Raw genomic sequence first — 15,329 nt, 5'->3', positions numbered from 1 at the left:
ATAGTGAGGCAAAGCCAAAGAGCTGAGAAGCTGAGAGACGGGACGGGAGCTCCTCTCCTCCAGCCTCTCCATCGCCTTCCACTCCCTCATTGCGACAAAGTTCAAACAGCGAGAAAACTACAAAGATCTGTCTAATTTCTTCTGTAGTGGCCTTAAATCACAACTGCAGATGCTCAATATGCAAGCGTAACTTGTTGAAAAAAGAGCAAAAATTGTTCATATCTTTAAATGGTGTTTGTTTTGGAAAAGTGATTAAAAGCCTCCATCCATAAAAGTCCTTCAGAGCCCGGAGAAAAGCAGCTGCTTGTCCACCGTTTCAGCCAACAGCCCTCATCTGCAGGTCCTCACAATCAGACTACCGAAGCTGAAATGATTCCCTCTTTCACGTCTCTTCCCTGGAGCGGAGTAAATTAATCCATCTCTCCTCTTTATGTCCCACAAAATGTTTCCACTGTTTGTCAGTGACTTTCACGTGATCGTGCAGGTAACACAACAAGAGCGGGAAAAAACAAACAAACAAACAAAAAAAAAAAAACGAATAGAGTTGCTTGAATTTTGAGGCAAAGTGTAAGATCGATTGCCGTGAGGACCTAAAACTGTGCGCTCCTGTCTGGCATACAGACGAGCATCCTCTGTGAGGAGAGCGTGGGAGGCTGAAGCCGCTGACACACAAGTCAGTCACTAAAGCAGGGACGCACGCAGGACCCCGAACACACGTACACACGCGCAGCGACACAAACACGCCACTGTCACTGCCCCTTGAATGAAATGTCTCATAGAGTCCTCCCAAAGAGAGCGGGACAGAGGGACGCTTTCAAAAAAGTGAGAATGAGATGCTAATTTGTATTTGATGTGTTGCAGTGTGTTTAGAATGTTTATGCGTGTGGGTCGATCCCCAAACTGAATTAACAATGTCTTAATTAATGCTCTAATGAATTCATTCACTTCTGAATGCGATGGCTTTCAGAGCACAGATGCTCTCAATCTCCTCGCCGTTAAAAGTAAAATTCTGCTTCGCCTAAAATAAATAGCAACAGTCAGCATGCAAGTTCTTAATTTTCTGTTAATAGCACACGAGGCTGAGCTGGGTAAAGTCCAATCCAAGTGTGAAAGTAATGACCTCATGTAAGAGTCTCCTGCTCCAGTTTATTATTAGTGTGACATAAAAGCTCCAAAGGATTTTTTTTTTTTTTTTTTTAAATCCGCATGTGTGTGCGTTAGCTATGAGGCTGATCATACTGAGCGTAGGAGGACTAGCCTTCTGTGGTGCTATAACCAGATATAACCATAACTGATTGCCCATCCCTCACTCGTGAGCCGAGATTCTCTCTGCTATCACACTCATACACACATACACACACTCCTACAGCACTACTTGTAGGATCAAATGCATTTCTAACCCTATATATGACCCATCTCCACACCTTATCTTATCTTGAATCACATCTTAACTTTGGAATACATGTCAAATAGGGCAGGCTCGGATTCAGTGTAGTGTTAGTTTTTGGGATACACACAGTGTTGAATCCAGGATCGCACATGAAGCATGCACATTAACACTGTCCGACGGCCTGCTTCCAAACAGCTGCAGGTGATCATGTGACTGTGTGATAGGATCATGGCACTGCTTAATAAGCGGAAGTTTGAAATCAAATAAAAGTGAAAGAGAATAGAGAATTCCTGGACACTATGTGCCTACCTTATCACTGTCCAGTGTGTTCTGGGATGTGCGAGAGGCGATGGAGATGGTATCCGGCTGGCTGCTGGCGTCTCCCTGGCTGTCCAGCTCCTCTCCATCCCTACAGCCAGAAACAAATAATCACAGCTATTCCATTAATACCAAACAAACAAACATTGCATTGCCTCTCCAAATTCACCTTTGTTTTTTGTTTTTTTTTTCCCTTTTCGCTTTAATGCCAAAGTGTTGCGCTGTATTTACAACAATGTTAAATTTCCAGTTAAAAGCCTCTTTTAGTTACCGTCTGCCTTTGTGTTTGGTGGTGGTTGCTTTCGGGATGTGGATGGGCTCCTTCAGAGCTCCTCGCAGGTGGACCGTTCGCTCCTGGATCACCTCCCGAATGTGTTTGATCCAGTCCTGCTTGTTCTCAAGGCTTGACGCCTGAAACAAAGCAGATCGCAATGTTTAGGTAAATGAGTATCGACCGGCTTTAATTAGCAAACTGTGCATTTAGGTAATTACAGAAGGATCAACGGGATCAGTAACTTGATCCATCTGATCCCTGCAGGACTGCTTTCCACCCACACGCCTGAAAATCCATTAAACATTAAATGATGACAGTGTTGTGTCCTAAACTTCACTCTGCGCCGGATATTTACTGTGCTTTCTTATTTTTGCGTCACCGAGCAAATGTGTGGACAATCTGTTCAGCTCATAACTATCCCTCCCTGAGACTTGGTTTCCTCTTTCACTTAGCAACCAGCTCTGAGGCTGCAGAGGAGCGGCGTTATATAAGAAACTGTTTATTATAATCACAAGAAATTATGTAATAAGACCGATAGCTGTAAAGCACACATGCCCATATCGTAACACATGGACTCTTCCTCTCCGTCAGCCTCAAAAACAAACACACACTCAAACTCACACTCGGACTCACACCGGCAGGCATGCGCGCGCGCACACACACACACAATGCATAAGACATTGCTTCTGACTCACTGTGTGAGAACTACCAAGTTGCCTGTGAGTTTGGATTATGACCCATCAACTGCTGTGCTAATGTTTCTGTGTGATGCATGAATAAGTAGCAGAAATCAACACTCCGCTCCCCTACAGGGACTGAACTTTTCTTGGCTGAACAAAGGGAACTGTGTAGGATTTGGTGGGGGCGGACACATGGAGTGACTCTTCTCGACGTGCGAACACCTTGACCTCTGCTGCAAGAGAGGAATCATATGGGATCTGTTTGACGCGGCGCCAGAAGGACAGCGAAAGCTTCTCATGAAGCACGTAAATGCTCCACGTGATAGAAATGATTGAATCGAGCTATATACGCACTGAATATAGGTTTCGAATGAACCGTTAAGACCTACGTACCTTCAGGACAATCTTGTTGTCTGAGGTTGGGGTCCTGCCAACCCAGAGGGCAAACTTACAAGGATCTCCCTCCACGTGCTCGGTCACGCCAAGCTCGGATGTCTAATGGCAAAAACAACAGCATTTCAGCAAATGTTAACGATACACACGAGATGTCAAGAAATATAGCAGATTCCTTACAAACAGCTTGCTCTTGTAGAGGTATTTGCTCCGTCCGTTGGAGTCTTTCACTTCTTTGCTGAAGACGAGGGACATCTCGAAGAGGAAGAGGTGTCGGTCGCGGCCTTTTCGAATCAGAGTCTTTGGATCCCACACCTGGAAGGAATCCTGAAGGATCAACTCTCCCTGGGAGTCGATGTTCCCATCAAACCCTGAGGGGGGTGACGGGGGGGGGGAGAAGAGGATTGTTTGCACATTAGTACGGAGTATACACATATGTTGGTGGGAGGCAAGTTGATTCAAGTCCTCTGTGACTCACGGCTGAGTAATTTGTGCTGCGAGGCTTTTAAAAAGTGAGCGACATAAATTCATTCAAAAACAGCTAAGTGGAATTTTAACACTGGCGACCTCAGACAAAGAGCATGTGCGGTGTGTGTGTGTGTGTGTGTGTATGCATGTGTGTTTACACCCACCTTCCAGCATAGAGAGATGCATGGCATCGTTGGCCTTCTTGGGGACGCTGAGCATCACTTCAAGACCATCCTTGATCTCTCCTTTGCCCTCCTCGCAACATGTCAACAACTCCTGCAATGGAAACACACACAAAAACACAAACACTGTAACACTTCAGCACATGTGATCGGAACATTATATGAGCAACTAACCACAAAGTCTGTGCTCATAGCTGTTCTTGTTGCACCACATATTTATAGCTCAGTAGGTGAAATGCATGCTGGACCTTGAGAAGCAGCTGGTATTTTGTGATTCTCTGAACTGGTTTGATCAGGTAAGAGGAGATGGAGTTGGCAAGACGATGCCTTTGCTGGATTTCCTGTACATCAAAACAAAGAGAAGACACAGATTTTGAAATATGGATTCACACTGGGGGGATGTAAAAAAAAACAAAAAAAAAAAACAACAAAAAACTCCTACATAACGCACGACTTACATCAAAGTAGGGGCCCGCATGTTCCAGGATGAGCTGGGTTGAGTCAGGCTTGTTCTTACAGTAGTTCACATACATCTGGAACTTGTCAGCCTTGGAGGGTTAAATAATAACAGTATATCATAACAAGACATGAAGAGGCTTTGATGCTCCAAGATAACGTTACAAAAAATGCGTAACATCACACAGGCCGCTCACACTGTGGAATACAATCTAGATCACATCTTACAAGCGAAATATTGAAGACAACAAAACAACTGGGAATCATACGTAAACAATGTGAAATATGAAGTGAAATGTCCTACCCAGGTTACAAAACAATGGCCAACATCCTCTGGAAGCTGCTCATATTTCTCCAACTCCTTCAGGAAGATACTGCGCAGAGATAGAAAGATCGACAGGGCGACAGTTAAGGAAGCCTCTTCACTCCTTAATTTGACACTGAAATCTTCTAAGCTGATGGTTCTGGGTGCAGAACATCACTCGTCTCTGCAGCACTGACTTGTGGTGGAACTCGTAGAGGTCCTGCATGTTCCCAAAGATGATGTGCTCTTTGTTGACGATGCCAGGAGGAATCTCCTCCACGCCGCTGGTCATTTCCCACAGGTAGGTCTGCACAAACGCCAGAGGACGACGGATTCAAACTCTCCAAGCATCCAAACATATCAACAGCCACGTAGTTTGGATTTAGATGGAGACATTTTTAAGGTTTATGAATTACTGTACGTGAGTGTTCTACAATACTTACATCCATACACTCCCGCAGGTCTCTGACGTAGGCTTTTTCTGTTTGGATCAGCTCAGCCATAATAAACCTGAAGTGACGGATACATAGAGGTGTGAGAGAAAGATTAACCGAGGCCTAACTGGGCATTACTGCTGGAAAAATTCAACAAAAAAGCATGAGAAAAGAAGACTTTTAGAAATCAAATGTTTTTTTTTTGTGTGTCTAATTTAATGTAGACTACAATCTACAAATAATTGACATATTTTGACAATTGATATAAACTGTACGTATAACAAACCAGTTATTTTGATGAAATACCATCATATTAGTTCATGACAGAAAAAGGGTCTTCATTTCTATTAAAAACACAATTTTAATAAGACATCTAAACAAAATATGTGTAAATCATAATTTAACATAAAATCACATTCTGCAGCAACTCGATTATAATTAACAAACACAGCTGCCTTCGTGTGGGTGGATTCACTGATGAGTTTTGAACATATGTGCTGTGAACCAAGTTCTTACTGCAGATATTCTACACAGTGTCAGGATTCGTCCAAACTTTGTGTTAAGTGCTCAGAAGACGAACCGATCCTCTGTGTCGTCACGCCACATGAGCCTCATCACCATTTATTTACACACCTCATTGGATTTGAAGATTATGTTGCTCAATTTGATGCCCTCATGTTTTCTGGGTAATTGAAGTCGACGTCAACGCTAACCCCAGTAATGGTTAGCGTTAACAGTATGAAGCTGGCTGCAGCCATATACATACATTTTAAATGGATTGAAAAGTAGTTTTTTGAAAAGTAGTATTTTGTTAAAATACACTAAAAGTCAAAGTAATGAGGAGATCGGGCATCGGGTGCTTGCTCTTCTTACTCTTTCCGTCGTGCCGATTTCCTTTTCTCCTCATTGAGTTCGTGTGCGGCATCCCTTAGCTTGACCTCTGACCCTGGAGCACTGGCTGGGATGATATCCAGTTGTAGCTCTTTACTCTGAAAAAAAAACAGGAGACGGAGGCTGTTATGCAGCATGAAACGGGCACAGTGGCCATTCAGCAGTCAACGCAGTGTTCTGTGACGCATTTGTTTGCGCGCAGCGGCAGGAGACACGCAGTTTAAACAGAACAAAAGGTGAGATTTGACTCCTGCATCTATTCAGCCACCTGGTACAAACAACTGAAACCATCCAGGGGAAGCCTGCGTCTGACTACAGAATAAATAAAGCCTTTGCTGAGTTTCGAAAAGCTGGAAATCATAGTATGTATTTATATAATAGACAACAATATACCTCTTTTTCTAACCTTAATGGAATGTGTGTATATTTGCATATTGTTTTGATAGCCTAATAACAAAGCATTAACTTCAGAGATTTACATATAAATACAGCTTGACAGGTAAAGTCTGTGTGTAAAAAAACATCATCAGCGATCACTCACAGCCTTGTTCGAGTCAGAAGAAATGCCGAGCGCTGTTTCCAGGCAGGTTCGGTATTTGTCCATGCGGAGAGAGAAGTCCCTGTAGCGCTTGTCCACCGAGGACACCCATTTCTTTATCTCCAGGGCATGGGCGTGGCCCTTGTCACAAAACCCATCCGCCAGCTGGATCAACAGCTTTACCCGCTCTTTGGTTTGCTGTGAATAGAGACATTTAGAGAGGAGGGCAGAGAGAGGACAGAGGTGGCCGCGGGGAGGCAGCGCCGGCGGAGGTGAGGCAGGTGAGAGAGAACGAGAGCGTCAGGAATCAGTGCTGCTCCGCCGACACAATGGCTCGTTCTCTAACACAATAACAGTGACACAGCAAAGAGGAGCCGGGACAATACGCCGCCCTGAGAACGGGCCTCACGGCGCAGGACAGAACAAACATAACCTCCACACATCAAGCACGGCACGCATGAACACACGCACACACAAACACACTCTTTTCCCCGTAACCTTATACTCTCACTTTACACACACAAAAAAAAAACACACATAAACACCTTTGCTGTGATCTGAAAGTCTTCGTGCTCTTTCAGTAGCTCCTGCGTGTGGTGAATGCTGGATCCAGTGGACGTGTGCGTGGATAGGTAAAACTCCCCAGTGTCGTGGATCCACTCCAGGGCCTGGAGAAGCACAGAAACAACCAATCAGAAATGACTAAACACACACTGCAGGGAGTTTAGACATAATACTGGACACAGCCTCTATTAACTAACCAAACATCGAGAGATACAATTAAACAAAAGTTAAATGGTTCCCAATACTCATACTGAGAAACTTTAAGAAATTTAGGTTGAGGAAAATTAAATCAACTTAACTGATGAGAAAATACTACTACATCTCATTACGTTGATCTTCTGTTTGCCATGCAGAAATGATGGATTAACACTTTACTTTTTTTAAATCTTTCTTGGTTTGTGTTGTTTTTCCTGTCTGTTTACTTCATATGTGGACCTGCAGGTGAGACCAGGCAGGCCGACAGTGGCAGAACCAGCACAGCCAAACTCTGAGGCCAAAAAGCATTTTACTGTGGAAATATAATCTGAATTTCCCTGAAATGTCCTATAAACATGCATGACATCACCGGATTTTACTGGCTCAGTGATGACCCTGAGTGGACTCAAGGCGCACCACAAGATGGAGCCAAACACCCATTTTCAAACTGATTAAAGCACCGAAGATGCAAATTGACTGCCACAGATTCTAGATCAGTTTAGGCTTTTTTGGTAAGAAAAAAAAGGAGGTGTTTGGTGGGGGGGGGGTTGCAAGCCAGATTTTAATAAAACATTCCAGATGTTAGCTCAGTGTGTGGAGCTTTAGGAGTTCTGGGCAAACTAACCAAACTCTTCCCAAAAGATTCCCGGATCTCGACATAAAAATGTGTCTGACGAATGTCTGTCAGAAAACTGTTCAGTTCCTCATGACTTGACCGATAGTCTGAGCTCAGGGCTCTTGTTCTTTGAAAAACACAGAAGAGCTTTCCAAACAAAACCCCAGAGGCTGACATGTTCTGTGCTGCCTGCAGGAATAAAATGAGTGGTTGAAGACATATTTTTGGAAATGCTTTGTAGTAAATGCAGTCTTTAAATTTACTAGGCCACATAATGATAGCCATCCTGAAGACTGTTTTTTTTTTCTCTCTTTTTGTTGCAAATGCCATTTGGCTGTAACACTTCCAGTATATTTGAAATCTATCATTATGGACAGACTCTGTCTGTGTTTTATTCAGACTTAAGGTGGAAGCTACAGCTGTGTGCAAAGGAGGAAAAATCCACATGCAAGAGCACTTCCACAGCAAATGAAAGATCCTCTATCACTGATCACAATAAGACAGACAGACACACATACACACACACACACACACACACACACACACACACACACACACACACACACACACACACACACACACACACACACACACACACACCTGTTTGGCACTGCGTTCAAACACTACATATTGCTGGCACTGGTCCAGCCTTCGTTTCCTCATAGTCCAGAAGTGGAGAACTCTGTTCTCTCTCTGCAGCAGCTCATTCAAAATATCTAGTAAGAAAAAAAAAAAGAAAAGAAGAAGAAGAAATTCAATTGCAGTACATTGGCCTTTTATTAATATTTAGCTGACAACCAAATATTTAAGATAATTTTGGATTAAACATGTAATTTTACATCTACAGTAAGAAACTGAGTATAATCCAAGCAGTAGTGCATTATTGAGTTGTTTACTTACTTTTAACCTGAGTCTCAGGAGCCTTGATGTGGGACAGCATGCCCGGCATGTTGACACTGTTTCTGTGCAGGTACTTGAGGAAAACATCAGCATTACGCCTGGCTAGTGTACAGGCCTGTAAGTGTGCAGAGAAAAGACCAACATTACAAAAAGAGCCAACAGGGATCCAAATAAGGATTACAAGTTTGAGCAGAACCTCCTGAATATTTGTTTTTCTAATAGGAAACAAATGTGTTTTTCTTACTTTAAGGAAAGCTTCTTTCTGCTCCAGATGTTTGCTGATCATCGGGGTCACGTGGTCGGACTCGCTGTTGGGGCCCAGTTTGTCAGCACCGCCACACCAGTCTTCTTCTCTTTTATACTCCTGCTCCAGACTTTCCAGCACGCTGCACACCTGAGACACAGATCGCACCGAGCAATCTATCAAACGTCTGTCATGAAAAGACAGTGACGATCCACATGCATGCACGGACGTACCTGCTCTGAGGTTTTGTAAAAGGCCACAGAAGCATTAACCAGCTTCAGTCTGTCTTCCATCTTCAGCATCAGCTGCTGCCAGTGATCTGCCACCTTCAAGTCGCACAAAACAAACCAGTTTAGATGGAAAAACTAGTTCAAAACTAACTTTAACACTCGATTTGTATGTTTCATTTTAAAGGTTGAAAGTCAGAAATACCTTTTCTGCACAATCTCTGATCATATCCATGTCGTAGTGGTTAGCCTGGAGGAGGGCCTCTGCTTTCTGCTGAACCTGCAGTGCACTCTGATGGGTTTTCTACAGCGGAGATTAGTCCAAGACAAAAACAAACAAACAAAACAAAGACATTTTATGAATTTCTATATCGCAAGGGTTACTTTAAAATCCAACATCTGTTCATTGTTGATCCCTCGGGGCAATTGAGTAAGGATTGAAGGACATAGGACCGGCACAGTAAAGGCTAAACAAATAAAAGCAGAAGGTCATTAAAGTTGTATCATGAAGGATGTCTGCGAGTGAGTGTTCTGAACAGGAAATGAGATAAGGCTAAGACAAAAATGGATGGTGGTTTTTGTGGTCCTTGTATTGGATTTCAGTATGGGACAGAAGAAGGAAAATAAAGGATTTCCTTTCATTTTTTGGATAATGTTAGTGGGTAAAATGTTTTACGTCTGCGGCACCTGTTCTGAACATGTCAGGGTTCACGTTCTGTCTCTCGTTTCACTCTCCTTGGCTTGTGTTTGATTGTTGCTCCCCACCCTGATGCCTTTCACCTCAGTGAAGTCAGTGCTTCTGTTTGGATAATGCTCAGTTACTCCCTTGAACTTCAGTATTTTTTTCCACTTTGTTGGGCAATAAAATCAGTTTCTTCATCTGTGTGGCATTCTGAGTCCACTTCGAACCCTGATTTAACAGAACAGTCCAATCTCCTTTCCTGTCCTGACCTCTGACGCCCCCGCTGTGAGGAGGAAGGCAAGCCGTTTGGCACGTGCATTTTACATTCCAGTCTCACGTCAGCAGGGATCATAAACACAGCCTTCCACTAACTGTGAATTTCTATGTGAACGTGCCGCTTTGCAGAAATAGGTCAGGTGTCGGCCTGCATTAAAATGAGTCAGTCTCGACTGAGTTCAAAGAAGCGCACCCCGCATAATCAGTGGTAAAGACGGGACGGAAATAAAAGAAGAAAGGTAAGCAGAGGAGAGAGAGAGAGAGAGACGGAGAAATATCAGTTATTCATGATTCCATTTCATGTGCGACTCGTGATGCGAACGAAAGGAGGCGCAGACAGACGTTAACCAAAAAACCAGTTCCAGAAAGGCTCAGGGTTTGAGGGATGAAGGTGACAAAGTAGTGGAAGCAGAAGTAAGGAAAAATGGGAAATGAAACATTGATAGTCGAATCAATGTAAACTGGATGAAAGAAGAAAAGGAAAAAAAAGGGATTAAGTTATGTATGAAGAACAGGAAAGCAATATCCATCTTAAAGCCCCAAGCCTGATAAAAAAAAAAAGTTTGTGGAGGAAAAACAGATCAGCTTGTATTTTCCTTTACCTCTATTGCATGCTGGAACTGTTCGTGCTCCTTTTGCAGCTGCTCGGCCTCTTGTAACGAACTGGCGGTGATGAGACCTGCATTCAGCATGGACTCGCCGTTTCGAATCCAACCCAGGACCTACAGCACACACACACATACACACACACACATTTAATAATCATTACTAAAGCAGCTCTTTAAAGACATGAAATGAAAAACACACTGGTAATTTGTGTAAGCTCTTCTTTTGAAATACTAATCTGTACTGTTATATTTTATGTTCTATTAATAATTTATCCATCATGTTTCATCCAAATTGTTCAAAGAAAACATTCTCAGTCTCTCAATGGTATTAAAATCTTTTTCATTCCCCAACCTCTACATTTAACTTTCCTTTTGCTCCTCGGTTACTAATTTTCTCATCTTTTGTAGCGCTTCCCTGCTTTCACCCCAGCCTCACACACACACACAGAAGTCCCATTTCCTCATGGCTTTGTTGCCCTACATCTATCCAGAGGGCAGTGTTTCCAGCAAGCCTCCCTCTCTCTGACTCAGCGAGCACATCTGCTGTGTGGGTGACGAGCGGCAGCGCCACTGGAGCGAGGCTATAAAAGTGATGACGCCACACGCCGCACTCCTGCCTCCGGCGCCCCGAGGCGGGACAGGTACGCAAGTTAGCTATTCAGTTTTAGAGGATCTACAGGTACGTGTGGCGAGACTGACACGCCCCCCAAATTTAACCCTGCACCAGCAGCAACAGCAGTAATATGTAGAATTGAATGTTATTTAAATAGATCAGATAGATTATGCTATTATAACATTTCTTCACACTATAGCTGACACTTTTGTTCACTATTTCGTTTCAGTTCATTCAAAACTTTCTCACGGTCTTAAAATCCTAATCTTAAACTTACTGTGGGTTTGGATAAATGAAGGAAATATGGACTAACTGCAGCAAAGTTGGAGCTGCCACACTGCATCATATGCAGTATATATGCACACTGTGCAATTACCAGATTGTGGTTGTGTCTGACAGGGTGCAGACCCTATTGCAGGATCCTGAGCTCAGATTATATGAGCTAAACTCTCCCATGGAAAGCAGTGGGTGACAAAAGCAAGATCAGCAAAGTGCTTGAAAAAAAAAAAAAAAAAGAACATAATTAATCTCAGAAAATCGGTTGAGCATGTATTTAATTTGAAATGAGGTGGGTTCAGTGGGGCGTGGGGTCATTTCTGTGTGGAGTTTGCATGTGCACATTTTCTCCAGGCACCACTGTTCATCAAAGCATTTGATGTTGACTTCACTCTGAGTGTTGATTCAATTCCTGCATATGCAGCAATGCCTTTCTATGAACGACACCTCCAAGTCTAGCCAAGTAAATAAACGTCATGCTTATACAGCACCAGAAAACCTGTTCAATCATCACGATGCCACAGTACATCTGAAATGTTTAAACACAGTAACCTTTGAGTCGCAACACTTTGGTTCAATTTCCTCTCTGCTGCTGCTTCTGTTCACTTTTTCATTATTCTAACGGGAGCAGGAGCTTCCAGCCCGCTGCTATTCGGCCGCAGCACTATAAGAGCCCTTGATGTGAAAATTGCCCGTACGTTTGTTTTTGTTTTGCTCTGAAAGATCAGCAGGCAGCACAGCTCCAGATGATTGTCTCACTGATATTGTATTCTGATGCTGACGGCACACTGGCTGACCGGTAGTATTAAAGTCATACGTCCATACTTCTTTCTATTTTCGTGTAAAGTCAGAGCTGTTTTTCTTTTTCACCCACTCCAGACTGAATGAATTTAAACATCCAACTCCTTCATCATTTGTCAAGTTGATGACTTGACATCAACTTGATGTGCTTCCACCAGTTCAGTATGTGGTGAAATAATTAGTTCAGCAGTAAATCTGCATGCCTCAACTTTGATTATATTTTAGAATCAAAGAACATTGTGAGAGAGACACACATGTTGAAAAAAACATGATAGCTAAAGTTTTGGGAAGGACCCTCTGCAGCCATTTACAGCCTGAAATGTTGTCAAAGGCTTTTCCTGCAGCCAAATTCAGCTTTAGCCTTGCTCATTGTGACGTTTCTCGACCTCAGTCTGCTTCCAATGATTGGGTCAGTGCAGCATATTTCACTTCCTCACCCTGAAAATCTCTACGGGTGCTTTTGATCCCTCACTGAAATTTTGTGAATACAGACACCAGTCAACCTTGAGAACTCCTGACTCAATATGGAGATAATTCAAAAAATTAACAAGCTGCAACTAGAATTACCCAAAACTACAAATGGAAAAACTACAATTGGTTCAAAATTCTGCAGCTTGAGTACTCACTGATTAAAAAAAGAGAACATATATTATCGGTTTTAGCATCACTACACTGGCTATGTGTCTGTCTGAAAATGAGGTTTCATTAAATGAAATGCCACGCAACACAGAGACTGTAAAAATATGATAGTATAAAGTGGAACGTCACATTTTGAGTGCATGAAACCAGAAAGCAGTTTCAGCAAACAGCACAAAATCTTTTTTTATTATATTTTGTTATCATGCAAGAGAGCTAACCACTACTACCCAAATGATTCCTTCTTCAAAACATCTCTACAGTTTCAGCTAAAAACTTGACAGTCCGTTCATGATCTGTCTCTACATTTTGTTTGAGCATCCAGTGTTTGAAAGAAAGACTTTGAGAAGCAGACCGAGCGAGGAGAGTGAGACGAGTGGAGGGACAGGGAGCGAGAGAGAAGAAGAAGAGGCTGTTGACACTGGATGAGTCACCGACCCATGGTCATGTACAGACAGAACCAACCGGAGCCTTTTAGACACACTCTGCTGCTACAGCAAGACAGCTTGGAGCGATAAATCGGTAGAATGACTTTCCACTTATCAGTCCGACCATAATCCTAATCAAACAAGTCCATGAAAACAGACAACTGTGAATGTTGCTGTATCCAAAACAAGACACCCAAACACTCATGTGTCAGCACACATATAGAGGTTTTTTTCTCCATCTGATTGTATAATACAGCGTGGGCACCACTCCTTCATCGGCAAATACATTTGCATTTCAGACCCACTCTTTTAGGTTTGCAACAAAGTCCCGCCCACACTCTCCTAGATGCTCGTGCGCCGATCTTCTTCTTCAGTGCACGTACCTGCTTGACTTCAGCCTGCAGATGTCTCAACTGGACACACTGTTCCAGGTGTCTCCTGTGCTGCTCCGCCGCCAGGTCCAGCTCCTGCTGCTTCTCATGGAGAAACTCCAGCAGGTCCTGAACTCGGGTGGCCATGTCCACGTCTCTGTCACACAGCAGCTCCACGCCTGGAGGAGTGACAGGCAAGCGTCTGCTCATTAGTGTGTTTTAAGGCCACTCTTTTCGGTCAAACATAGTGTAATAAATGGAGATGAACGTTTGCAGCTATCTTGCACTAAAGTTCATGTGATGATACTGCTGAGGGAATACAGTGAATAAACAACCTACAGAAGTCAAAGAGGGCATGCAGTTGCCATAAGAAGTAAGCATTTTTTAAGCTATAAGTGACCTCAGCACTTGGCCTTAGAATAAATAAAGTGGGTTTAAATGGATTTCCCTGCCCTCACTCACCCGATGCCTGGACCTCTGTGACATACTGCAGCAGCTCCTGTCCCTGGTGGATGACGTCGAAGGTGAGGTTGTTCATCGTAAGCGCTTTGTCGGCGTGATGCTGCAGCCTCTGCTCGGCCAGCGTCAGGTCCTCGGTGTCAAAGTCATTCATCTGCTGGGACAGCTCCTCATTCCACGACTCCAGGTCAGAAATGATCTGAATTAAAAAGACAAAAAAAGACACCAGTTTACATGATGAGTCTGACTCGATTAGCTTTTGATGACGGGGATTTGAACCCCGCCAAGGTCAGGGTCGAGGTCGATGCACAACAAAAAGCGATTTCCCCCCAAGAAACATTCGAGTTCACATAAATATCCGAGGCGCTTCGTGATGCTGTTGTGATTGAGGGATTTTCTGAATGCCAGCCCAGACACTTTAACTGCTGTAACTCAACACCTCAGCTGACTTCCATAATAGCAGAATAACATATTATGTTCTGGAGATGCACGGCTGGCAGAGCAGATGTACGGAGATGTCAGAGCTTGTCGCTGACAGCCCACACGCTGAATCACGGTGCCAGGAGCACCTTCGTCCTGGCACCGGCCAGCTTCGTCTGGGAGCCTCTTATTTTCTTCACCTCTAACTCACAGGTGTGTGGATATCACATAAACTGTCAAAAGATTATCTTCCTATTGCTCAGTATAATGGTGAAATGTGAATAGATGTTTTTTTTTTCGTTTGTTTTTTTAAATTACGTTTGCCTTCTGTGGGAGCTAGTTTTATTATAATGATTCAAAATTTATTATCTTGGTCTTGGCATGGTGTGAAATTACATATTTTCTGGGCTTTTCTGAGTTATATTTACACTAAACATGATTTATGAAGGCAGAATCCATCAAATGATCTTATTTCAACAGTCGTGCGCAGTTTTACACTGGTGCGGGTCCCGATCGCACAGATGTCCTGTAACCTTACGAATGCATGCCAAAAATGTGCCAATATGAAGTTTCCGTAACTTGAGTTATTACGCAGCGGTTACTAACAGTAGTAAAATTCAATCTGCGTGCTTGAATGAAAAGGAAACGGAGAAGCTCTGGCAGCTGCCATTTTCACTTTATAAAA

General features: G+C 43.2%; 1 protein-coding gene across 6 annotated transcripts in view; it reads right to left on the bottom strand.

Annotated features, from left to right (window-relative positions):
• The window catches only part of triob (trio Rho guanine nucleotide exchange factor b), an 89,719-nt gene that overhangs the window by 23,038 nt on the left and 51,352 nt on the right, over positions 1-15,329 (bottom strand). For all 6 annotated transcript variants that reach the window (XM_030103248.1, XM_030103243.1, XM_030103244.1 and 3 more), the window contains 21 exons: positions 14,228-14,423; positions 13,778-13,944; positions 10,635-10,754; positions 9,280-9,378; positions 9,081-9,173; positions 8,848-8,997; positions 8,604-8,718; positions 8,304-8,419; positions 6,874-6,996; positions 6,332-6,526; positions 5,773-5,888; positions 4,909-4,975; positions 4,663-4,772; positions 4,466-4,535; positions 4,164-4,253; positions 3,954-4,046; positions 3,688-3,799; positions 3,236-3,426; positions 3,056-3,157; positions 1,980-2,119; positions 1,700-1,799 (listed from right to left, as the gene is read on the bottom strand). In XM_030103248.1, the coding sequence (XP_029959108.1) occupies positions 1,700-1,799; positions 1,980-2,119; positions 3,056-3,157; positions 3,236-3,426; positions 3,688-3,799; positions 3,954-4,046; positions 4,164-4,253; positions 4,466-4,535; positions 4,663-4,772; positions 4,909-4,975; positions 5,773-5,888; positions 6,332-6,526; positions 6,874-6,996; positions 8,304-8,419; positions 8,604-8,718; positions 8,848-8,997; positions 9,081-9,173; positions 9,280-9,378; positions 10,635-10,754; positions 13,778-13,944; positions 14,228-14,423 (2,565 nt within the window). The remainder of the gene's footprint in view (positions 1-1,699; positions 1,800-1,979; positions 2,120-3,055; positions 3,158-3,235; positions 3,427-3,687; positions 3,800-3,953; positions 4,047-4,163; positions 4,254-4,465; positions 4,536-4,662; positions 4,773-4,908; positions 4,976-5,772; positions 5,889-6,331; positions 6,527-6,873; positions 6,997-8,303; positions 8,420-8,603; positions 8,719-8,847; positions 8,998-9,080; positions 9,174-9,279; positions 9,379-10,634; positions 10,755-13,777; positions 13,945-14,227; positions 14,424-15,329) is intronic.

This window comes from Salarias fasciatus, chromosome 11, assembly GCF_902148845.1.
Source record: "Salarias fasciatus chromosome 11, fSalaFa1.1, whole genome shotgun sequence".
Taxonomy (NCBI): domain Eukaryota; kingdom Metazoa; phylum Chordata; class Actinopteri; order Blenniiformes; family Blenniidae; genus Salarias; species Salarias fasciatus.
The sequence above is the reverse complement of the archived record's forward strand: the minus strand, read 5'-3'. Positions and strand labels throughout refer to the sequence as shown.